This window comes from Scyliorhinus canicula, chromosome 15, assembly GCF_902713615.1.
Source record: "Scyliorhinus canicula chromosome 15, sScyCan1.1, whole genome shotgun sequence".
Taxonomy (NCBI): Eukaryota; Metazoa; Chordata; class Chondrichthyes; order Carcharhiniformes; family Scyliorhinidae; genus Scyliorhinus; species Scyliorhinus canicula.
This window is the reverse complement of record NC_052160.1, coordinates 27,217,066-27,242,980: the sequence shown is the minus strand read 5'-3', so window position 1 is coordinate 27,242,980 and position 25,915 is coordinate 27,217,066. Positions and strand designations below refer to the sequence as shown.

Here is a 25,915-nt window from a genome sequence, read left to right as displayed (position 1 = left end):
TTACATTTTTATATTTTCTGTAAAAAATTCCAATAAATATTATTTTTTTTAAAGAGTACGGAATGTTAATGATCACAGGGACACTCACAGACCAACTCTGTACAAATCATTTGAGAAGCTATTAGAAAATGAAAATTCATTAAATGAACGTTTCACCCCAGTTGGGGAAAAATCCACTTTCTCTCAATTTGGTTTAGGCATACAGAAGAAAATTAAGAATCAACATTCTACAGGGCAAATGTGAGCTTGCTCATGCAAGAAAGGAAACAGGATAGGCTCAATTTGATACTTTGAAAGTTTCAGAACATACCACAAGACCACAAGATACAGAAGCAGTCTGCTCTGCCATTCAATCGTGGCTGATGTGTTTCCCATCCCAATTCTCCTGCCTTCTCCCCATAACCCCTGAACCCCTTATTAATTAAGAACCTATCTATCTCAGTATTAAAGACATTCAGTGACTTCAGCCTTCTGCGGCAATGAGTACCACAGATTCACCACCCTCTGGCTGAATAAATTCCTCCTCATCGCGGCTTTAAGAGGATTGTCCCTTCAGTTTGATGCTGTGCCCTCAGGTTCTAGTTTCTCCTACCAAGGGAAACATCCTCTCTACGTCCACTCCATCTAGGCCTCTCAGTATTCTGTAAATTTCCCCCCCCCCCCCACCACCACCACCACCACTCATCCTTCTAAACTCCATTGAGTACAGACCCAGAATCCTCAACTGCTCCTCATATGACAAGTCCTTCATTCTGGGGATTATTCTTGTGAAACTCCTCTGGGCCCCCTTCAAGGCCAGCGCGTCAGTAAGACATGATTTTAAATGTCATTATGCCTGGTGATCTTGAAGATTCTAAAACAAAAAAATATTGCAGCCAGTGGAAATCTGAAGTAGAAACGGAAAATCTTGGCTCCACACACATAGCAGGCAGGTCTGGTAGGAGAGGTTAATGAGGGGATAAATTCATTTGTGCAGTTGCAGGTTGTTCAAATCTAATAAAGGCCAAGGCAGAAAGCAATGTCACTAAGCCCATGACTATGCAGCAATCTCCCTTACAATACTTAAAACAGATGGTGTACTCAAACTATAGAAATGTTGTCCTTTAAAAATCAAAAGCACAATTTCTCTAAAATTTGGTGATATATGCAACTGCATTTCAAAGTAACTAATTGTAACTGTAGCATGTAGTGTTGTTTGATAAATGTGATGAAAAGCTATATAAACAGAAGCCAACTATCTTTTTATACAAGTGTCAGCAGGGGGCAGCATGCTCATTTCTCCACGATGTGTGTCCCTGGCAGGAGCAGCAGCACAGGTTGTGCAAGTGAAAAGTGCAATATTGTGTACATTGGAACGTGCTGCCAAAGAATCAGAGCAAAGATAATGCACTTAGCATCAAACTCACAGAATCAGAATACTGTTACTAATCTATCCCAAGGCTACTGGATTTCAGAAGTTACTCGCTTAATCAGTTACCATTTACATACTCAGTCTGGCTATTTCAGAGACTTATAGCATTGATGCATCAGAAACTGTTCCATCATTAATTTATTTGCTTGCATAAACTGAAAATTCTATTGGAATATGTAGAGAGGTCACCAATATTAAATTTTCCATGGTACAGTGAGATAGGAGTGTGGAGGATAATCTGTGCAGATAGGAACGGTCATGATCGATTGTAGTGGACAGCAAACTTCTGCAGTTTGAAATGCTCGAGTGCAGAATTGCATCCAGGCCTCGATCTTGATCAGTTTGAGGGGAACAAAAGGACGCACAGTGCTTTCCCATAAGGGAGGGAAGGACATGGAGACCAGGTTTTGCCAAGCTGCTCTCCAGCAATCAGTTAAGATCAGCAGTGCTGACTGATAATACAGGTTGCCTAGCTTCTTGACCATGCATGAAACAGACACTTAAGAAAAAAGAGAATTTTTAAAACCAGGAATCCAAGAACAGCCATGCTGTAGAATTATGCTTTACTTACTGATCTGTAAGGGGGCATTACACAGGAGCATGATGAAAGGTTACAGACCTGAAACATTAACTCTGTTCTCTCACAAATACTGCCAGCCCTGCTGAGTGTTTTCAGCATTTTCTGTTTTTACTCCAACAACACTTGTGTTTGAGCCAAGTACCGCTGGAACGAGTTAAGGTGGGTCAAGACAAGCGCTCAGACAAAAATGCACAGGATTAAACAGGCTGGATTTGTGCTGTAACTTCTAATCCAGTGCACCATCTTGCAATAAAGCCAGCACAAAGTGCCAAATGAAAATTCTGCATTACAAGTGTTCAGCTGAATTGAGGGGTTAAAAACTAGTAGTCAGACTTGGTGTGTTCAGCCCCTTCCAGAAGTTGAAATCCAGTCCAGGCACAAATATGAAGGGAGACTGTCTGCATAGTCATGGGCTGGGAGACATTGTTCTCTGTCATGGTCTTGTGTTACACTACTTGTTTTAATAGTTTGAGTTCATCTAGATGAAACCAATAAGCCCCAGTCTCAGTTTATTTGATTAATCAATGATCAAATGACAATAGTTTCAGCTGCTTGACAGGAATAAGAACAGAGCCAGAACCTCAGATTCTCATAGGAAGGATGGCACCAGTGTGGTGACTAGGGAATTTTCACCGTAACTTCATTGCAGTGTTAATGTAAGCCTACTTGTGACACTAATCTAGATTATTATTTTAATAATTAAGGATGGATGGTTGGAACCTGTAGCTTATCCATCTTGAACTGTAACATTAAAGTGATTAAAAAGAGATTTAAGCCTCGAATGTTAATTTAACCCACAAATAGCACAATTACCAGAGTCAGGAGTTTAAAAGTTGACAGAAACTTAACTATCATTTTGTGATTTTTAAGAACTGGACTATATAACAGGTTTTTGATACAAGAATAACCATACCACACTCTGGGGAAAGAACAAAAATGTAATTAGTTTCTAGATTTCCATGCAATCTCAGTCAGCAGAACAGCACTTAATGATGCCAGGTTCCTGCTTTTAAAAGCTGCTGCCCGGACCTGGGAATTCCTAGATCTGATGGCATTTGCATCATAATGGGCGACATTTTTAGCCACGGGAGAAAACCTCAAGGCATCAGGTGAGTGAAGCTCAATACTGAACCACACAGGATGCTGAAAATAACCAAGAACCTGAATGCTTGGGATCAGGAGTAGACAGGAGTCCTTTTAATTAGTGATGGGCAACCTAGGCTAGTAACCCCATGAATAAGATTAAATATATTTAATACATGCCAAATAATTAGTTATAAAAAATGCTTAATCATTCATATATGAATAGAACAGTCATCAACTCCAAATGATAATCTACTTTCCATTAAGACGGCATGGTGGCACAGTGGTTAGCACTAATGCCTCAGTGCCAGGTTCAATTCCGGCCTTGAGTGGCTGTGTGGAGTTTGCATGTTCTCCCAGTGTCTGCGTAGGTTTCCTCCGGGTGCTCCGGTTTCCTCCCACAGTCCAAAGATGTGCAGGTTAGGTGAATAGGACATGCTAAATTGCTCCTTGGTGTCATGTCCAAAGATGTGCACGTTAGGTAGATTGACCATGATCAATGTGCGGGGTTACATGGGGGAAAGAGTGCCTCGATAGAAAGCTCTTTTGGTGGATTGGTGCAGACCCGATGGGCCGAATGGGTTCCTTCTGCATTGTAGGGATTCAATGGATGCATGAATAAAACAAATATTTACTCTTTGGACACACGAGCGCACGGTCAATGCTGTCCCGAAAGACGTGCTGTTAGGTAATTTGGACATTCTGAATTCTCCCTCTGTGTACCCGAACTGGTGCCGGAATGTAGTGACTAGGGGCTTTTCACAGTAACTTCATTGCAGTGTTAATGTAAGCCTACTTGTGACAATAAAGATTATCAGCATGCACCTTACTTCATCTACCCTTGCTTGAAGTGTGCATCGCTTCAGTCACACTGGTAGGAAAAAAAGACGTGGATGGAAATCTTTGGAATGTGGCAGCATTCAGCGAAATGTCACCTGGGCCGCACTCAGAACCCAGATGGGCTGAATGTGTCCCCCGGGCCTCAGCTGGCCCACCACTGCATGTAATCTGTCTTTCTTGAGTGACTTTGGACAAACACAGTGACAATTTGATCACCTTTAGACTGCATCCCTCTACATACCAGCAATATCACAGCAGCGTTATCACGTAAATCAGCTGCCATCCACAAACAGAATCAGGCAGATCTCCAATTAAGCTAAGAATCTAGCAGTCTGGATTCACTTTTTACAGTTTCCAGTCTGGATACTACCAGGTTTGGGCAAGACTTAGGACTAAACATTTGAACAAACTGGGACCCCTTGGAATCTCCCAATGTAATTTCAGGGCTTGTTCCAATATAAAACATTGACTTATGGTGAAATGAACAGTTCTGCTGAAAGACATATTTACCCATTTGGGTTCTTTGCCCACCACCTCTTGGGCAAATTACTTCTATTGCAAACCAATTGCTGGACCTACTGCAGTTTGTGCATCCAACATACCTGCAAATTTAGCTATGTGAATTTATATTAATAATTCTCATCCTTCCCAAGCCCACCTGGAGATCAGTTCTGGGAATGTTAAATCAAAATCAAAACCAAACAGTGCTCTCATCTTCCAAAGTGGTTTAGGGGCTGGTTTAGCACAGGGCTAAATAGCTGGCTTTTAAAGCAGACCAGGGAAGGCCAGCAGCACAGTTCAATTCCCGTACTAGCCTCCCCGAACAGGCGCCGGAATGTGGCGACTAGGGGCTTTTCACAGTAACTTCATTTGAAGCCTACTTGTGACAATAAGCGATTTTCATTTCATTGTCCTTCTGCAGTTCATGTCTTGATATGGGCAAATCATAAAGTGATGTGGAAAACCCTACATCATTTGAAATGGTAATCCAAAATCATGCCATTTCCTGTTTCTTCCTCAGTTCTATTCTGTCAGAATATTAAAAATGGACAAAATGTGGCACAAAACAATTGGGGTGATGAACCCATAAGTCTCCTGAGATCAATTTATATAATTAAAACCTGAAAACACAATAGCACACTACATCAAACCCGTAATAACAAAAAATATGCCATTTTAAATCTGTCTGCCCTCTAATTGATCGGTGGGTTGATTTGGTGGGCAAAGCCAGGAACATGCAGAAGTGGAGCATGTGTGGTTGCCAACAACCAGTGGCAGCTGTACATCGGTGGTTTGGATGGGGTGGGGGAAATCAGTTGGGGAAGAAAAATACAGAAGGTATTGGGAGCTCAAAGTTACCCTGACTGGAGGGATTAGGACTAGGGAGGGGTTGGAGGGAGAGACGACAACATGGGAGGGCCGGTTTGTGGCAGCTGAGTACGGTTGGGGTTAATGGGCAAAGCAAAGACGGAGATAAGGTAAACTCAACAACAAAGTTACCCTGATGGCGGGAGGAAGTGTGATGATGGAACTGATAAATTGACACTAAGTTGCCGGCAAACGCTTTGCACCAAAGTTGAAATGGCATGGGGGTGGCATGGGAGGGAGCAGATGACCTGCGGGGGACAACATGGGAAGGATGAAATGACGTATGAGGGAGGGGTGGCAATGGTGATGAAGTTGGTTAAGTATACTAATTTGACTGCAAATGCTTTGTTTAGAACTAAGCTGTTAACTTCAAAAATGCTACCGTGTCAAGAGTGGATTTAAAAAAATTGATTTTAGGTTCTATCGAAAGGCACTGTCAAATTTACTCTTACTCAAGTCAACACAAATGAATGGTAGGAACCGCCTTATTTTAAGAGATGATCTTAAGTGTTTAGAAGACTGCATTACACAAGGCACTCTGTAGCCAATCCAAATTAGTAAATAGATCAACTAATGTAAACTATATCCATACCTCATCTTGATAGCTACCTCTATAAGCTTTCTCCAAGCTTGAATCCAAGAAATTCAAGCTGAACTTGTTAATAGGAGGTTTGAAGAAGTATTCATCCATTAGTCTGTGAATAGAGAAAATGAAGCCAAATCAGAGTTGTCGAGAAACCACAAATTCATTGCAAAAACTTGTATTTTGAAAATGGGAGAGGAGCGAAGACAGACATACTCGCAAGATGGACACACTTATTTTTAAAAAGAATAAACTTGCAAATATAAATCACCTTTGATCTCTTTGGGAAATTCAGAAGTACTTCATAGCCAATAAATTGCAACTTTGATTTTGGTTGAGGGAGAAATCTTAGATAGGACACCTGATGAACTCTACTGCCCTTTGAATGATGCTATGGGATATTTTACATCCACATGAAGACATATTGGACCTTGGTTTATTGTCTCATCCTAAAGATGTCAGTGCAGCACTACCTCAGAGTTAGTGATGATTTTAAGTCCTATGTGAATCCACAAAGTTGCAGAGAGTGATCCCGCTTTGGTAAACATGAATTAGTGGGTTTCTCAAAAGGGGAAGATGGACAGTGAAGGGAGTGAAACTGATTGTGGGCTATACTTCAGAATTCTTCTGATCCTACCTAGTTTCAAACTATGACATTGGATGGACATGGAACATGCTGAACAATGTGCAGTTAAAACAAGAGCAAAGATTTGTCAATGCTGGAAATTATCAAGTCTCTTCTGCTTTTATCCTATCGCATACTGCCCCTTTTGTCATTTCCTCCTTTCTCCCTTTTCTCTAATTGGCTTAAAAACTGTAACATCTCTAAGTATTCTCAGTTCTGACAAAGGGTCACCAGCCGATTTTTCTTTATTTTGTTTATGAACATCACTGGGAAGTGGACATTTATTGATCATCCCCAATTGTCCTCAAGATGATGGTACTGAATCATTTACAAAATTGTATAGTTACAGGATTTTGACCCAGCAACCGTGAAATAACGGCAATAAGATCTAAGCCAGGATGATGAATAGCTTGGAGAGGAGCATGGGGGTGTTCCTATGTCCCTGCTGTTCTTGTCCTTCGCGGTGGTAGCAACTGTGGGTTTGAATGATTCTATCAAAAGAGTCTCTCGAGTTACTGAAGTGCATCTTGTAGATGGTACACACTGCTACCACTGTGTTGGTGGTGGAGGAAGTGAATGTTCTAAGTGATGGGGTGGATGGTCAAACGTGTTTGCTTTGTCCTGATGGTAATGAGCTTCCTCAGTGTTGTTGGAGCTGCACTCATTCAGGCAGGTGGAGAGCATTCCATCACACTTCTGAAACATAAATCTTTATTTCTCTTTCTGTAGTTACTTCCAGATCTGTTGAGCATTTATTTTTATTGATACAGCTGAAAATCAAGGACTGTAGCAAAAAAGTTTGGGTATGAAATAAAAGTATAATGTTAACTGAACCTTGTTGAATGCAAAGGACAGATGAAAAATGTTCCTCGTGTAAAACCACAATCCAATCTCTTTCTGCTTCGGAGAGTAATCAGGAAATAGATTTAACCGGATTGTCATTAACTACTGTTTGGTTGGAACTCTTGCAATTATCTTGAGGTATGTGCTGAATGCACACATAAACTGACAATTTTTAGCAGTAAGTACCAGAGAAGGATATTGAGAAAAACCTGCCCATGTTGCTTTTAGCAACTAAACTCATTTGACATATTTCACACAACCTTTAAAACAAAATCTTAAAAGCATACTTATCTTCCCAATATGTGTAAAGTTACCATTACATTCCTCTTAATCTGCTCAGCCTATATTGGAGTTATAACAATCTTATAAAGGCGTGGGCACCTCACAAACCAATCTTTCTTAACCTAGCACGGCTTAATTTCTTAAGATATCAAGCCAAAGCTAGCCCTTTTTATGAACAGAAATATTAGGCTATATTCCCATTTTCACACTTACTGTAGTTCACCGTGCTTTAAATCTCTCTGATCTAATAATCCCTGCGATTGTTTTGAAACAGATGGGAATGCAAGCTGTAGTATCTAAATACCAACCCTATTCTGTAGACCAAGATGAAGCATGGCAGGCAGGCCCATGCAATAAAATAAAGAGTAAGTTAAACAAGAGTAGGTACCCCAGGATAAATAATCAACAGAAAAGCAAAAATGAAAATTGCAAGTGATTTTTTTCCTTTTTTGCAGTTAACAGGTGGCCAAGTGGAATTGTATACAGCAAAGCTTTGTTTCCAACCATGGATAACCTAATCATGCCAGTTTAGAAGTGCCACAATAGTCATAACTTCTGATCTCCAGGGCATACCCCATATGATATGCTGGGCTAACCCAGGAAAAGTTAAAACTTCTGATGGGCAATGACTCTGCAGTGGGAACAATCTGAAACCATGACTTAAATCGGAATAGTTACATCAGAAAGGTTTGGAGGAGTAAAAGCACGCACGCACACACACTCCAATTACCCAGTGCACCGTACCACCATACCACCTCCCACCTCCCACCTCACCAGCCTCATCCACTTACCTTCTCCCTGGTTTTTCAAAGTTGCTGGGTCCTAACAAAAAAACATACCTGGCTTACGACAGCCAGCGTTGTATCAAGGCGGAATGGCTTCAATTCCCCCAATGGTGCTGTTATGTGCTGCAAGAACTCGGGAACCAGGTACACTGTACATTTCTCAACCGGCCTGGATCATAAATCCAGACGAGAAATGCAAGACCAGACCAATAAAAGGAGTGGAGTGGCAATCCCACTGCAATTGCCAGCCCACAGAAGTTCTGGCCCATAAATCGTGATGGAGATTCAGTCATGGATTTCAAGTTGTGATCTAGTCATAGCCAAGGCAGATTACTGTCAATTTGCTCATCTGTAATTCCGGATGTTTTAAGAGATTAGTAAAAGCAACAACAACTTATATTAAAGGTACTGCATAAATGTTAAAATTTCCCAAGGGACTTGACATGAGCATCACCAAACAAAACTTTACACTGATCCACATTAGGAGAGATTGGGACAGGCGACCAAATGCTTAGTCAAAGAGGTAAGTTGTAAGGTGCACCTCAAAGGGGGAAAGAGACTAGAGAGGCGGAGGTGTTTAGGGAGTCAATTTCAGAGCTTAAGGTTTGAAGAGCTGGAGATTTGACTTGTCAATAGTAGAGGTATTGACAAAATTGGCGATGTACAAGAGGCCAGAATTAGAGGATTTCGGGCTCAAATAGATCAGAATTGGGGATGGGAAAGGCCATGGAGGTATTTGAATATAAGAGAGGATTTCATCAAATTGTTGCCTGATTGGGAGCCAATACAAGACAGAGAACACAGGAGTAATGGGTGAATGGGACCTGATATGAGTTATGATGTGGGTACAAGAATTTTGCGTGAGCAGGCTTATTAAGGAAGATCACAATAATTGAGAATTAGAATAATTGAGTCGAGAGGCGAAAAAGGTAGCAATAAAAGTTTCAGCAACAAAGTTGAAATTCACAAGGCAGTTATTTACAGGTTGAACCTAAGTCCTTAGGTTCAATTAATTCACTTGTCTTTACAGCTCTGAATGCATGTTATAACATTTTAATATCTGGACAAAGACAGTGAAATAAGGGTGCTTGCTCTTCAGTCAGCTGGCTTCCATTTATAAACTAGTAACTGATCACAGAGCAGAACATTGATATCTTATCAAACAGGACCTAGGAAAGGTTATTTTCACAAAGGAAGTTCAGAGTGATGGAATAAGGGTTTCTCACGAATTTTGTATTCTTGTGGTAACTTCTAGAAGTAACTTCTAGAAAATCTAAAAATATTTGGACCACTAGCAGGTAGTAAGATAAATGACGAGTGATTAGAATGGCCATGAGTTAAGTTCACACTTCTGGAGAAGGGGGGAAGACAACAGATTGTGGAAAGTGCTAGAATTCACCAGGTCAAGCATTTTTTAAAAATTCATTATTAGGATGTGAGCATCACTAGCAAGCCCAGCATTAATTGTTCATCCCTCATTTCCTGAAAAAGGATTATATTGAGCTGCCTCTTGATTCGAAGTACTCAAGGAGGAAATTCTCAGATTTTGACTCAACGACAGCAAAAGAACTGTGATAGTTCCAAGCAGGATGCTTTGTTTGGGAGAGGAAATTGTCGGTGGTTGTATCCCCACGTTTATCCTGCTCATCCTTCTAGGTGGCAGAGGTTGTAGGTTTGACATCTGATGTCAAAGGAGCCATGGCGATTTCCTGCAGACCACCTTGTAAATGGTACACACTGCTGTCACTCTGCGCCATTGGTGGACAGTGTGAATATTTAAGGTGATTGCTGGGGTTGCAATCAAGAAGACTGCTCTTTCTTGAACAGTGTCAAGCTTGTGTGTTGCTGGAGCTTCACCCATCTAGGCAAGTGAAGAGCATTTCATCACACCCCTGACTTCTACCATGGTAACTTTTTGGTTGTAATGAACTTTCCTGTTCACAGCGAATGCCACTATGTGACAGAGTGCTAAGATAGTGGAGAGCAAAATGCTTGAACTATACAGACAGCTAAGCACAAAGGCAGAAAGCCCCACCCTATGAACTAAAAGTTTACAGGAAATCAGAATAATGAGTAAAGTCTCAAATGTTGTTGCAGACTTCAAAATGGTAAAATGATAGAACGTTAAGGCACAGATATATCCCATTGAGGTTCTGATTACTGGCATTCCATCGTGGGACTTCTTTACTTTGCTAATATTACTGGTTAGAACTAGCTTGTAGCAGAACATGGATAGTGAATAACTGTCCACTCAAAACTGCAAGGGAGCATAATAACATATGACGTTCGACAAAATGGATGCAAAGCCAGTACCACTTGTCATTGCTCCAAAGGAACAGAAGACCATTGCGCCCCTCAAACCTATTCTGCCATTCAATTCAATTACAACTAATCAGCACCTCAACTCTATCCACCTGTCTTGATTGCATAACACATCATAACTTTGCCTAACAAAACATACCTGTCCTCCTTAATGACACTAACAAACTGAGCGTCCGTTTTCTCCCGGATCTGCTTGGAGCGTAGTGGAAGCAGTCCATCCAGCTGCCTCTCACTCTGCAGCATCTCAAACAGCGATGTCTGGCTGTTGTTTAACTTCTCTTCCTCTGGGGGACTCAGCAGGCCATTTTGGGCCTTTAGACTGCGCCCTGCTGTTGGTGCCTACAGGAGAGAAATGGCTCTGTGACCTCACCATGTTACAGAACAGAAGAGACTTCTCAACGGTGTTACACAGTTAACCTATGCTTGGATAAATTCTAGCAACCCTCAGCAAATGCACTCAATGTGAAATATGGACAAAATAATCTTGTGCTAAAGATGCTGAAAACACTAAATGTATTGGAATTAATTAATATCTCAATTACAACTCACAAGTAATGCCTATTAAGGAATCATTATAATCTGTAAAATTCTATCTCAAGATGAAAAATATCATTACTGAGGCACTTGTAGTTATTACACTAAATTTACAGCACAGAAATAGACCATTTGGTCTTTGCCAGTGTTTATGCGCTACTCGACTTCACCTAACCCCATCAGCATACCGTTTAATTCCTTTCTACATTGTGTATTTATCTAGCTTTCTCATGGCTTTTGTAATAGCACAAGTCATTAATAAATTAAACCATACCACATGGCACAATCTTATAGTAATAATAATAATTTATTGTCACAAGTAGGCTTCAAATGAAGTTACTGTGGAAAGCCCCTAGTCGCCACATTCTGGCGCATGTACGGGGAGGCCAGTACAGAAATTGAGCCCACGCTGCTGGCCTTGCTCTGCATTACAAGCCAGCTGTTTAGCCCACTGTGCTAATACCTTGGAGCCCAAGCCCAAACTCAAGCAAGTGAATTATAGGATTCAATAGAAAACAAAATCGTTAACTTTATCCAGTTAATTTCTTTTTTTAAATTGCATCTGGTGTCAAATCTTGGTACTTTAGGGTCTACATTTGCTATGGGTTGGTACCTTCGCATTTTTGCGCTCATCTTGACAGCCATTTTGTACAGCACTTTCCTCCACAATAGCATTGGATCCAGGGATCAGCATGACATTACAGGATAGACACATGGGCTGAAAAACAAAATACAGGATATAGGTTAGAAGAAGTCTCAAATATTATTCAGTAGTCTTCATGAAACACTATACACCATCCCAATTCAAGTGCTTTAATATCGTCTATGATCGGACATCATGATGGCCTTCACCATCTAGTTTCACACATGAAAGTCACCACCTCCCTTATCAGGGTCTGTTTTTAGCATACATTACATTGTACACAAAAGGGAAAATGCTGGAAAATCTCAGCAAGTCTGGCAGCATCAGTAGAGAGAGAAAAGAGCTAACGTTTCGAGTCCGATGACTCTTTGTCAAAGTTCACAGCAAAGAGCTTTGATAGTCATCGGACTCGAAACGTTAGCTCTTTTCTCTCCCTACAGATGCTGCCAGACTTGCTGAGATTTTCCAGCATTTTCCCTTTCGTTTCAGATTCCAGCATCCGCAGTAATTTTCTTTTATTACATTGCACACATCTCTCTCAAAACAGATAGGGACTATCCTACAATTTAGTACAACACAGATGATGTTTTCTGGTTAACAGGTGGAAGAAAAGGAAATTATCAAATTTTAACTTCCCTTGTATGCTGCATTTCTAGTGATTCATACCAGCTCTGAAACGTTCTGCTACGCACAAAGTTTAATGTCACTCATTCTTTGAAAGTTCAGCGATCACAAAAACACTTTGCACTAATCAAATCTGTGCTTTCAGCCTTTGTTCACTCAGCTGCACATATGGCTGCATGTGGGAGCCAATAGAAGGCAGCAAATATTTACTCTGGACTAGATTCAGACTTTTGGGTGTGGCCGTGACATTCAGAGGGGGATGTCAGCGACACTCCAGCAGGCTCATTAGTGATTGGATTCTTCCCAGAGGCAGCAGGAGATGTGGCACCAAGGCCAACACCACTAGGATGGCGACCGCAGTGGAGAGCCAGATGCACTACGCCAGCAGCATGAGTGGAGGTGTCCAAGGCGTGGCAGAAGAATGGGCGACGGCTAGAAAAGGCAGGCAGTCAGTGCAAAAATCTCCAGTGGCCATCTCCCTCTCTAGGGGGGGGGGGGGGCCTATCGGGGGGAACCAACAGCAGCGGCACCACGGCTGGCTTGGTTGTTCAGCAGGGAGGATCAAAGTGCAGAAGAACAACAGTCACAGGGGACTCCATTGTCAGGGGCACAGATAGGCGCTTCTGTGGTCGTGAAAAAGACTCCAGGATGGTGTGTTACCTCCCTGGTACTAGGGTCTAGGATGTCACTGAACGGCTGCAGACATCGTGAAGGGGGAGGGTGATAAGGCAGAAGTTGGTACCAATGATACAGGTAGTAAGAGTCACGAGGTCGTGCACCTAGAATTCAGGGTGTTAGGCAATACACTAAACAGCAGAACCTCTCTGGTTGTAATCTCTGGATTATTCCCAGTGCCACGTGCTACTGAGTACAGGAATAGGAGAATAGCACAGATGAATGAGCTTAAGAGCTGGTGTAGGAGGGAGGGTTTGGGACCGCTTTGGGGAAGATGTGACCTGTACAAGCGGGACGGTCTATATCTAAACAAGAGCGGGACTGTCTGCATCTAAACCAGAGTGGGACTAACATCGTTGCCGACGGGTTTGCTAGTGCTGTGGGAGGAATTTAAACTAGTTTGACAGGGGGAGGGGACACAGACTGATAGCAGAGTAGGGACACAGTATCACTTAGAAAATCAATCAGGTCAAAGGGAATACCGGTAGTTAAGGCTGGATGATCTCTGCTTTAATTCCAGGAGTATCGCTGATACCTAAAAACGACAAAGGCACAACAGTATGCGGTTCTTACAGAACCATCTCGCTGCTGAACACAGACGCGTAAATACCGGCCAAGCTCCTAGCCAAAAGGCTGGAGGGCTGCATGAAAATGAAATGAAATGAAATGAAAATCGCTTATTGTCACAAGTAGGCTTCAAATGAAGTTACTGTGAAAAGCCCCTAGTCGCCACATTCCGGCACCTGTTCGGGGAGGCTGTTACGGGAATTGAACCGTGCTGCTGGCCTGCCTGGGTCTGCTTTCAAAACCAGCGATTTAGCCCTGTGCTAAACAGCCCCTCTGCATACCAGAGGTGGTAGGAAAATACCAGATGGGCTTTGTCAAGGATAGACAGCTAACATCGAACATCAGGTGCCTGCTGAACGTGATCATGACACCATCCAGGGAGAAACACCGGAGATGATCATGGCACTCCTGAAAGAGTTTGGAGCCTTCTCAGGCGATAAACTTAATCTGAGCAAAAGCGAGATCTTTCTGGTGAACGCGCAAGGGGGAGGGGCAGAGCTGGAGCGGCTGCCATTTAAACAGGCCCGACACAAATTTGGCGAACTTGGGATCTAAATCACTCACCACTGGACAGGGATCCACAAGTGGAAGCTGTCCAGCCTGACCTGCAGAGATTGACCTGCAGAGATGGACCGGCAGAGATGGAACACACACCCACTCTCCCAGGCGGGGAGGGTGCAAACGATCAAAATTAACATACTGTCCAGGTTCTTCTTTCTGTTTAGATCTATCCCGATCTACAACTCCAAGGCATTTTTCTATTCACTGGACAAACTGATTATAGCGGTTGTGTGGGGTGGGAAGAAGGCAAGGATCCCAAAGAGAGTACTGCAGAGAACGAGATCCATGGATGGCGAGCCCTCCCAAACCTGCATTGGGTAGTGACTGTGCAGAGAGTAAAGGGGTGGATAAAGAAGCCAGAAGCTGAGTGGGTGTTTCTGGAGGAGGACTCCTGCAGAGGGACCTCCTTCCAGGCTCTACCCGCGGCAGCACTCCCATCCCCATCCAATAAATATTCAACAAGCCCAGTGGTAGCATCTCCTAATGTTTGTTCATATTTATATTCTGTTTACCCAAAACTCAATAAAAACATTTTTAAAAGAAAAATAAGTTGACAGCGATCACCTTTGAGAGCAGGCCTGGGCAAACACGGCCAGGCCCACAGGGCGAGTATGGCTGACCCCACCCCCTGACCTAGACACCCACCAACTCATCATGTGGGGAGGGTGGGTCACTTTAATTGCAGGCAAGACTCAAAAATTGACACATCCAACCCTAGGTGGAAACCACATCAGGAATGACACGAGAGCCGAATGCCTTTATGGAACAGTTTGGGGCAGGGTGACCCATTGAGGCTCAATCACCCGAGTGAAAAATAATTCTCTTTCTCCCATGTGCACAAGGCCTACTCGTGCATAGACTTTGTCATCATAGGAAAAGTGGTGCTTACAGGGGTAACGAGAAAAGTATACTCCGCAACAGCGATCTCTGGCCACACACCACAATACATGGATGTGAGGTTGAAGGGCCGGGCCCCTCGCCCCCATGAAGGCAGGATACAGCTCTCCTTGCTGATAAGGAATACTATTTTTAAAAATTCTACGCCATCGAGTTATGTCACCTGTAACCAGAATAGAGAGGTCACACCCTCCCCACATTCTGGGAGGCACTGAAGCCCGTGATCAGAGGGGAAATAATAGTTTGTAGGGCCCTTCGGGACAGAAAGGAAAGGGTAACCAGGCAGCGGCTGATCGACTCCATACTGGAGGTAGACCTACAGTACTCCACAGCCTCAACCGTGGAACTGCTGGCAGAGAGGAAAAAGCTGCAGATGAAATTTAATCTGCTCTCCTCAAAGTCAACAAGAATCAAAATGTTAGCTCCCTTCTCTCTCCACAGATGCTGTCAGGTCAGACCTGCTGAGATTGTCCTGTATTTTCTATTTTTGTTCTATAGTTCTAACCTTATTTAAATGCTAATTATTTGATGTACTTCTACTACTTTTGGTGCTATTACCAAGCGCTTTTGCTGTGTAGTCAAGCAACGACACACTTTTGTTCTGTAAATATGTTTAGTGCCTTGTTTAAAGTGCACAGGAGTTAGAGACTAAAAAAGAACTATAATTATAAGTTCCACACAGAGCAAAATGTGTGCGATCAGGATGAAAAATGGGAACTCACTTGATGGCTAATTAGAGCAGTACAAATAGGGACCAATTAGCAGGAGGCCCACTTAATCTACCTCTTAAAAACTTATTTGCATGGAGGTGGGATAAGAAATTCATATAAACTGTTAAAAAACAGTCTTTTATAGTATTATCCAAAGGTTCGCCAACAGTTTTAGCCTGGTTGCACTCCACAGTTGCATTGCCAATGGCTTTCAAAATAGAACAATCAGCATAGCTTCAGCAAAACACATTGCATCTGGAGAGAGTATTAAAATCACATAAGTGTCAAACAGCTGGCAGAGATTTACTCTGGTAAATAGCCAACTGTGAGAATGTAGGTCCTACCACCCCTTTACTCCCTTTTTAAATGGCACACAATGTGCATGTTGCAAAATTTCTATGAAGACAGCAAGCTACACATGACCTTGGCAATTAATTATACTGACTTGGACAATTGACTGCAGAGGGTTTGCTACTTCACCCTCTTTGTGAAATAACAAATAGTGTCATACAAGGTGCTCCATCCATGCTGTATGAATAAAAACATTGAGATCTCCATGGTTTTAATGTAGTTTTAATCAGATTGGGTTGAAGCCCTATATTTTCCATCATACTTGTTTAACAATGTTAGTTTGGCTCAGAGACCAATGCCTGAGTCACTGTGGGCTCAAGTACCAATTCAAGACACAATAATTTAAATATAGGCTGACATAATGGTGCAGTAACAGGAATGTACTGTATATTAGAAGAGATGTTACATCAAGGGACCTCTCCATATTCAGGTGAACGTGAAAGATCTTATGACACTATTTGAAGAGGCTCTTGTTCTGGCAACAACCCACAAACATCCAAAAGACTAACCATTCATTTAAATTATTGTCCGTGGATATTTGCTGAGCACAAAAGGGCTGCTCTATTTGCCTATATAACAAGGACAACACAAAATAATTCACTGACTATGAAGCGAAAAGTGTAGTTTTATCCTGGATAGTATCAAGCTTTTTTAGCATTGTTGGAGCCACACTCGTCTGGGCAGTGGAGAATATTCCTGACTTGTGCCTTGTAGATGGTGGACAAACTTTGGGGAGGCAGGAGGTGAGATACTCGTTACAGCAGTCTCATCCTCTGACCTGCTCTTGAAGCCACAGTATTTATATTGCTGGTTCAGTTTCTGGTCAATGAAAGCATCCCCAACCCCTCTAGATGCCATTATCCGAACAAGTCTTGCCCCAACTACTACTATTTTGTTGGGAGCGGAATTTTGTAATTTTCAATTTTGCTTGAAGTATATGAATGTTGTTCTTACATCCTAGTTCACCAGATTGATTCCGGAGGTGAAAGGGTTGACGTATGAGAAGAGAACAAACAGTTTGGACATATACTCGCTCGAATTTAGAAGGATTAGAGCGGATCTGATCTAGGTGTGTAAAATAACAAATGGATTGATAAAGTAAACATAGACCAAATGCTGCACATTTTGGGGCAATCTAGAACTAGAGGTCATGGATATAGTTTGAGGGGTGATAGATTTAGATGAGGAGGAACTACTTCACGCAGAGGGTGGTGAATTTGTGGAACTTACTGCCCCATAGTGTGGTGGAGTCTGAGTCATTAAATAGTTTCAAGGAGATAGATTTATTTATGATTTTTTAAAAACAGGTTAAAAGGATATGGGCAACAGGTGGGAAGGTGGATTCCAGACCAGGAAGAGATCAGCCACGATCTGATTGAATGGCAGAGCAAGCTTGAAGGGATGGTTCGCCTACTTCTGCTCCTAATTCCCATGTTCCTATCCTGCACTCATGCTCATTAGCCAAATCAAATATTACTTACTTTATGCAACCTTTAATATGTTTCATTTCGAAAACCCTCATTAAGTGTCTCCACAGTTTCTGCTCCAAAATTAAATTGCTTTTCATGCCATTCTTGACATGGTCCCCAAGATCTGGAACCATCCCAACCATTCTTCACTAAACCTCGTCTAACACAACTCTAACCTTTTATTATTAGGATGACGGCGCCAATGAGCTGGATAAAGCCAGTACATTGCTCTCAACCTTTCTCCTGTTTCCTAGCTCTACAGCTCCCCAGTAGGTAGCTTGGCTGGCTGTGATGTGGCTAGCAGCTGATTTGGCTTTCCTAATCTGTATGGCTCAGCTGACAAATCAAGTAATCGGGGAGTATGATTTGCTTATTTGAATTTCATAATATGAAATGGTATGCACATTAAATGATTTATATACAGAAAAATATAGTGTAGAACATTGGAAATGCAACAAAGGATAAAAATAAAATTATTTTTTTATGGGGATGAGTGATTACCGAGTAAAATTTCTTTATTATCTTACTGAATCAAATTCCATATTCATTTGGTCACCAAATGGATTACAAGCATCTTCGGTTACATAAAATATGCAGTTTGACATCACACAGCTTGACTCACTCACAACTGACAATGTTGGACATTTTCAAAAGTAACGTCACCAGTTTGGAGAACAGATGTTCAAAAAGAAATGGGGTTGGCTTTAACATTATTTTCTAAAACTGTTTCTAAAAATAAATTTAGAGTACCCAATTCATTTTTTCCAATGAAGGGGCAATTTAGCGTGGCCAATCCACCTAGCCTGCATATCCTTGGGTTGTGGGGGCGAAACGCATGCAAACATGGGGAGAATGTGCAAACTCCACACGGACAGTGACCTGGGGCCGAGATTGAACCTGGGACCTCGGAGCAGTGAAGCTAACCACTGTGCCACCGTGCTGCCCTATTTTCTAAAACTTGCCACAAATTGATTTCTAGTATTTCATCTTCAAGAATGACTTTGCATTTAATGGTGTTTCCGCAAATGTTTTCACTCTGCCTGATTTTAGTGTTCCCATCAGAATGAGCATCTCAAACAACAAATAGGAGGTCTTACCTGACTGGCCCCCTTTTTAAAAAAATCTAACTTGCATTCATGTAGCAATATTAAAGGAACAAAATATCATGCGGCACTACGCAAATTTGGATGAACATAAGGCAAAGAAGAGATGGGTTTTGAAAAGGGCTTGAAAAGTAGCAGAAATGAAATAAGGCAATGAAGTTTAAGGAGAGGTTTCCAAAGTACGGGTGTACCAGCTAAAGACGGTGATGATGCCAGAGTTAGTGTTTGGTATGTACAGTTTACCAGACTAAAAAGAAGAGGACAAGCAGGGCTACAGGAGGTTGCCAAAGCATGGAACTTATGATTCTTAAATAAGGTGAAGTACCCAAAAATATCGGAGAAGTTTTATTGATGCCGAGATCAGCACCTAATGCTTAAAGTCATCACGGAGACAAAAATGTGAAGGAGTTAGACTAGTGTCATGTGAGAGTACCTTTAAGAAATGGGTGTTTTTTAATAGAATAATTGTAGTGGGTGTACCTTTAAGAAATGGGTGTTTATTACTGCAGTGATATCAGGGTGTGGGTGGAGCTGCGCTGTCTATCAGCTTTTATTTTCACTTTGAGAAAAGCTTGGAAGTGTCTGTTTTTTTTGGTTTCGTTTCAGTGTTGGAGCTGCAGTCAGCCACAGAATGTCTAACGCTGTTCTCTCTGCCATGTAAAGACTGTCTCTTGATCATTTGGTGAATTCAGAGTGATAACTGTTCTCAGTAGTGAATTTAAACTAATGTGCTTCTGTTAAAAGGTTTTTTCTATGTCTTATGGAAGTTAAAAGGAAAGTAAGGATTACTTAGTGTTGTATTCTTTGGGGGTTGTATTTCAATTGATGGTTGCTAAGATGTTCACTGTATGTTTTTAAAAAGGTTAACTTGAGTTCATAGAATAAACATTATTTTATTTTTAAAAGTACTGTTAGATGTCTGCTGCACCACACCTGTAGAGTGGGCCGTATGGTCCCCATACCACAATCTATTAAAAGTTGTGGGCCAGGTGAACTCCATGATACACTTTGGGGTTCTCTAAACCCTTGCCCATAACACTAGCAGAAATGGTTATTGACTTATTTCCCTTGAGATCTGTGATAGTAATTTCACCAAAGTGGGTTCTTCCAACCAGATCAACATTAGTCTTAAATAGATTTAAAACTCCTTCAGTCAAGCTGTTTTTAAACCAGGACTGACTGTGGAATAAAATTCCTTTCTCTTTTCCCTTCTGCAATTATTTCCATAATATGCAACCTATGGTCTAGTTGAACCCGCTTGAACTCACCTTAGCTTTATCCATCATGGTGCTTGCTTGCCCAATTTCAGCAGCGGTCTCACTTGTAGTTTCTGGCTGCTTCTTGGGGACTGTAGGAGGACTCGTGTCTCCCATTTCAAGGTGAGATAGTACCGTGTGGGAACAGGTACACAATGAATGAACTAACTTGCGGCCAGAAATAAGGAACGTCTGCAATCCTGTGAAGAAAACAAACAGGAGATTGTCAAATCAAAATGTTTTTCCACAATAGGAAATATGCAACTAGAGTTCAAGTGTGTTACAAAAACAAAACTGAAATGGGACGCTGAACAAACTGTGCACTTTAGAAAGAGATTGTTTTTTTGGTGTGGCAAACTATGAATTGCTCAAAGCAAAGTCAATTACATCTCTGGAGATCTGCAAATTGTTGCCAAAGAAAATAGGTTGCATTATGCAACATGGCTGACACAGTAGTTAGTTTAGTCCTAGATATTGGATTTGGTGATGCTGATAGCAGCCCCACAAACATTTTTGTACCCATGAACGGTTAGAATTCATTAGACAAAGGAACCTTTCATTGCCACAGAAGTGAAAGAAAAATAGCAATTCTATCAGGATGAACCTCACATTTCCCCTTTTATGCCATTTTAATTTGGCCCATGGTGTTTTCCCTTCCTTGTACAGCTAGGTGCAACAATCTGTTCCCAGACCCATGTCAACATCACTCAAACCCACCACAGAAGGGATGATGAGTGATCCAGAAGTCTCTGGGATGCTCCCTATGCTCTACCAACAGTAGAGATTTAGAACTCAACAGGCAGAGAAATGTGGAGCTGAACTAACTTTGGAGTACAATCCAGTATATAAAACAAATGTTTTGTCAAGCAATAATCACACATTTAAAGTTATTGCAATGATTTAGCTAGCTGATCATCCAGATTGAACACATCCATTCTCTGATTGAACAACTTGGAATCGAGGCATTTCATGATAGAACAAAGAACAAAGAAAAGTATGGCAGAGGAACAGGCCCTTCAGCCCTCCAAGCCTGTGCCGACCATGTGGGCTGTCTAAACTAAAATATTCTACACTTCCGGGATCCATATCCCCCTATTCCAATCCTATTCATGTATTTGTCAAGATGCCCCTTAAATGTCATTATCGTGCTGGCTTCCACCACCTACTCCGGCAGCGAGTTCCAGGCACCCACTACCCTCTGTGTAAAAAAAAAAACTTGCCTTGTACATCTCCTCTAAACCTTGGCCCTCGCACCTTAAACCTATGCCCCCTAGTAATTGACCCCTCTACTCTGGGGAAAAAGGCTCCAACTATCCACTCGGTCTATGCCCCTCAGAATTGTGTAGACCTTTATCAGGTCGTCCCTCAACCTCTGTCGTTCCAGTGAGAACAAACCGAGTTTATTCAACCAATCCTCATAGCTAATGCCCTCCATACCAGGCAACATCCTGGTAAATCTCTTCTGCACCCTCTCTAAAGCCTCCACATCCTTCTGGTAGTGTGGCGACCAGATTTGAACACTATACAGCTGCAACATGGCTTGCCAATTCTTATACTCAATGCCCCGGCCAATGAAGGCAAGCTTGCCGTAAGCCTTCTTGACTACCTTCTCCACCTGTGTTGCCCCTTTCAGTGACCTGTGGACCTGTACACCTAGATCTCTCTGACTGTCAATACTCTGGAGGGTTCTACCATTCACTGTATATTCCCGACCTGCATTAGACCCTCCAATATGCATTACCTCACATTTGTCCAGATTACACTCCATCTGCCATCTCTACGCCCAAATCTCCAAACGATCTAAATCCTGCTGTATCCTCCAACAGTCCTCATTGCTAGCCACAATTCCACCAACCTTTGTGTCATCTGCAAACTTACTAATCAGACCAGTTACATTTTCCTCCAAATCATTTATATATACTACGAACAGCAGAGGTCCCAGCACTGATCCCTGCGGAACACCACTAGTCACAGCTCTCCAACCAGAAAAGCACCATTCCATTGCTACTCTCTGCAATCTATGACCTAGCCAGTTCTGTATCCATCTTGCCAGCTCACCCCGATCCCGTGAGACGTCACCTTTTATACCAGTCTGCCATGAGGGACCTTGTCAAAGGCCTTACTGAAGTCCATATAGACAACATCCACTGCCCTCCCTTCCTGATTCAATCATTTTTGTGACCTCTTCGAAAAACTCTATCAAGTTAGTGAGACACAACCTCCCCTTCACAAAACCGTGCTGCCTCTTGCTAATACGTCCATTTTCTTCCAAATGGGAGCAGACCCTGTCTCGAAGAATTCTCTCCAGTAATTTCCCTACCACTGACGTAAGGCTCACCAGCCTGTAGTTCCCTAGATTATCCTTGCTAACCTTCTTAAACAAAGGAACAACATTTGCTATTCTCCAGTCCTCCGGGACATCACCTGATGTTGAGTATTCTTAGATAGAGTATTCTTAGATATTGAGCATTCTCCCATCTCCCCACACCCAAACAATGTAAAAATCAATACCTCTTGCACAAACATTTGATGATCAGGTCAGTCATTCAATTGAACACTGTACAGTGCATGCAATATAAAAATCAGTCAGCTCATTAAATGCAAACATTCATTCTCACATCAGTTTAACTCCCAAGGGCTGACGAACAATAGAGATAATAATAATGTTTGTTAATATCAAAGTTGGCTTACATTAACACTGCAATGAAGATAATGTGAAAATCTCCTGGAGAAAAAAAAGTTTTTAAAACCGGAAATAACAGGGCATGCTGGGTATGTACAGAAAGCAAAAATAACAAAGGCACATTGGTCTGCAATAATGGGCTCCATTCATTGTGAAATGCTGCTGCTCTGATGATGAGTCTAATATGGGGGATGTCAGAGGTAGGTTCTTTACCCAGAGAGTAGTGGGGGCATGGAGTCGGAAACATTAGGGACCTTCAAGCAGCTATTGGATAGGTACATGGATTACGGTAGAATGATGAGGTGTAGATTAATTTGTTCCGAATCTAGGGCAAAAGTTCGGCACAACATCGTGGGCCGAAGGGCCTGTTCTGTGCTGTATTTTTCTATGTTCTATGTCGCTCTATTTAAGATGCAGCATTACGGACTGCGCATTTCAAGAATGTTCCATTGCTGATTATCTATAATCTCAAAATGAATTGTGGAATCATTCACCATATAGTTAACAGGCATTTATCAACAGGCTGATCGAACAAGCATTGGAGGACAGAAATTTAAGATTTTGGGTAAGCTATACTGGCATCCTTCTGCCATCTACATTTAACTCTGAGTCATTGGTATCTAGAAATCTATTGGCTTCTATACTTTGAACATACTCCATTGTCTGAGCCTCCACAGCTATCTGGGGTAGCAAATTCAAAGATTCACCAACCTCTGATTGAAGAAATTCCTCCCTCATCTCAGTCCTATATGGCCTACGCCTTAATCGGAGACTGTCAACCTGAGCATACATCCTTCCTGCATCCACCATGTCAATCCTTGTAAGAATTCTGTCCATTTCAATGAGTTCAAATCTTATTCTTCTAAATGCTAGAGAATATACGCATAGTCTGTTCAATCTTTCCATGTGGACAATCTCGCTATCCCAGGGGTTAGTCTGATGAATCGTCATTGCATTCTATGATGAGTACATCCTTCCTTGGGTAAGGAGGCCAAAATTCCATACAATACTCTAAGTGTGGTCACACCAAGGCTCTCTCTATACAACTGCAGGTAAACGATGGAAAAACTTGTACTTCCTTTTGGAGGGGAATGACTCCCAACTAATCCATTATGAAAGTGAAAAAGAGAGCCACAAAACCAAAAGGATTAATAGGCCTCTGCGTTTGTATATGGAGTTCATGACAGTCTGTTTGGCAGGCCAAAAAGATTTCAAATAGGAGCAGCAGCATTTTAGTGATGATCAATACATTTTCTACTTAACAGCAGAGATTCCAGAACAGACACAGGACAGGGTGAAGTGCCTGCAGGTATTTTTCAGAAGCTTGAAGAAACCTTTGCCACCAACCTCTAATAAACATCTTCAACAGGTCAGTAGTCTGGCATTGTATGTGGAAGTCAGTAAACTTCCAGGGAAATATTTCATACACCTTACTGTAACATCTCCCTGAACAGTGCAGAAGGGCAGAACTCTATTGACAGTGAATTTCATGTTTGATGTGGCCTCTTCAGATATAAACAGATTACTCATATACTTAAAGTTTAACATATCATATATCTTCCTAATTGCCTGTTACATTTGCATGTTAGCTGTCAATGACTTATGAACAAGAACACCCTTTAGTCATACTCTTATTCCTTTCTAAATAGTGGGCTTACATTTGCTCTCTTCTAATCTGCAGGAATCATTATAGAATTTTAAAAGAGATCACCAATGAATATACCATCTCTACAGCCACTTTTTTCAACACTCCAGAGTATAGATTCATCGGGTTCAGAAGATTACCAACTTTCAGTCCCATTAATTTCTCCAGCGCTACTTTTTTTTTTTAACTCATACTAATTTCTTTCAGGTCCTCAATCTGACTAGTCCTTTGGCTCCACAATATTTCAGGGAGGTTTTTGTATCTTTTTCTGTGAAGACAGAGAATATTTATTTGGTTTCACTACCATTTTCTTAATACCAATTATAAATTCTCCATGCACTCCCTGTGCTGAGTTCACATTAGTCTTTACTAACCTTTTCCTTTTTACATACCTATAGAAGCTTTTACAATGCGTTTTTATGTTCCACATTGGTTGACTTCCATCTATTTTCTATTAATTTCTTGGTTCTCCTTTACGTAATTTTAACATCCTCCCAATCCTCAGCTTTACTACTTTTTTGGTAACTTTTATATGCCTCTTTGTTCGAGCCATGGTTGGACACCTTATCCTGCTAGCGTTCTGTAACTTAAAAGGAATGCAAATTTGTTGCAAGTCACATCTGAAATCTTCAAATGCTAGCCATTGCCTTTCTATCCTTAATACCTTTTAATGTCGTTTCTCAATCTATCTCAGCCAACTTGACTTGTACCATTGTAGTTTCCTTTGTTTAAAGATTCTACTTCCGGAGTGAATGACATCACCTTCAAACTTCTTGCAAAATATGGTCACTCTTTCCTAAAGGCTCCTTTATGAGAATATTAATTAGCCTTTTTTCTTTGCACAAAACGAGATCAAACTTAGCCTAATTTCTAGTTGGTTCCTCCACATACTGTTCGAGAACAATCATGTACACATTTCAGGAATTAATTCCCCGGAATGAAAACTTATCATATGAGGAGCAGTTAAGGACTCTGGGTCTGTACTCGTTGGGAGTTTAGAAGGATGAGGGGGAGGGGGTCTCATTGAAACTTCCAGAATATTGAGAGGCCAAGATAGAATGAACATGGAGAGGAGGTTCCCACTAGTAGGAGAGACTAGAACCCAAGGGCACAGCCTCAGACTGAAGCGATGGACCATAGAATCCCTACAGTGCAGAAGAAAGCCATCCAGGCCATCAGGTCTGCACTGATCCTCCAAATGAGCCTGCTCCCCTGCCCTATCCCCATAACCCCACCTAACCTTTGAACACTTGGGGGCAATTTATGGCCATTCCACCCTACCGCAGATCTTTGGACAATGGGATGAAACCGAAGCACCTGGAGGAAACCCACACAGACACAGGGAGAATGTGCAAACTCCACACAGATAGTCACCCAAGTCCAGAATTGAATCTGGGTCCCTGATGCTGAGGCAGCAGTACTAACCACTGTGCCGATCCTTTAAAACAGAAACTAGGAGGAAATTCTTCAGCCAG

The 25,915-nt window shown here is 41.8% G+C and overlaps 1 protein-coding gene across 3 annotated transcripts in view; it reads right to left on the bottom strand.

Moving 5' to 3' along the window:
* The window catches only part of adcy9 (adenylate cyclase 9), a 156,542-nt gene that overhangs the window by 26,564 nt on the left and 104,063 nt on the right, over nt 1-25,915 (bottom strand). For all 3 annotated transcript variants that reach the window (XM_038819435.1, XM_038819433.1, XM_038819434.1), the window contains exons 2-5: nt 20,125-20,312; nt 11,870-11,974; nt 10,862-11,061; nt 5,875-5,977 (exon numbers count right to left, since the gene is read on the bottom strand). In XM_038819435.1, coding sequence (XP_038675363.1) covers nt 5,875-5,977; nt 10,862-11,061; nt 11,870-11,974; nt 20,125-20,312 — 596 coding nt within the window. The remainder of the gene's footprint in view (nt 1-5,874; nt 5,978-10,861; nt 11,062-11,869; nt 11,975-20,124; nt 20,313-25,915) is intronic.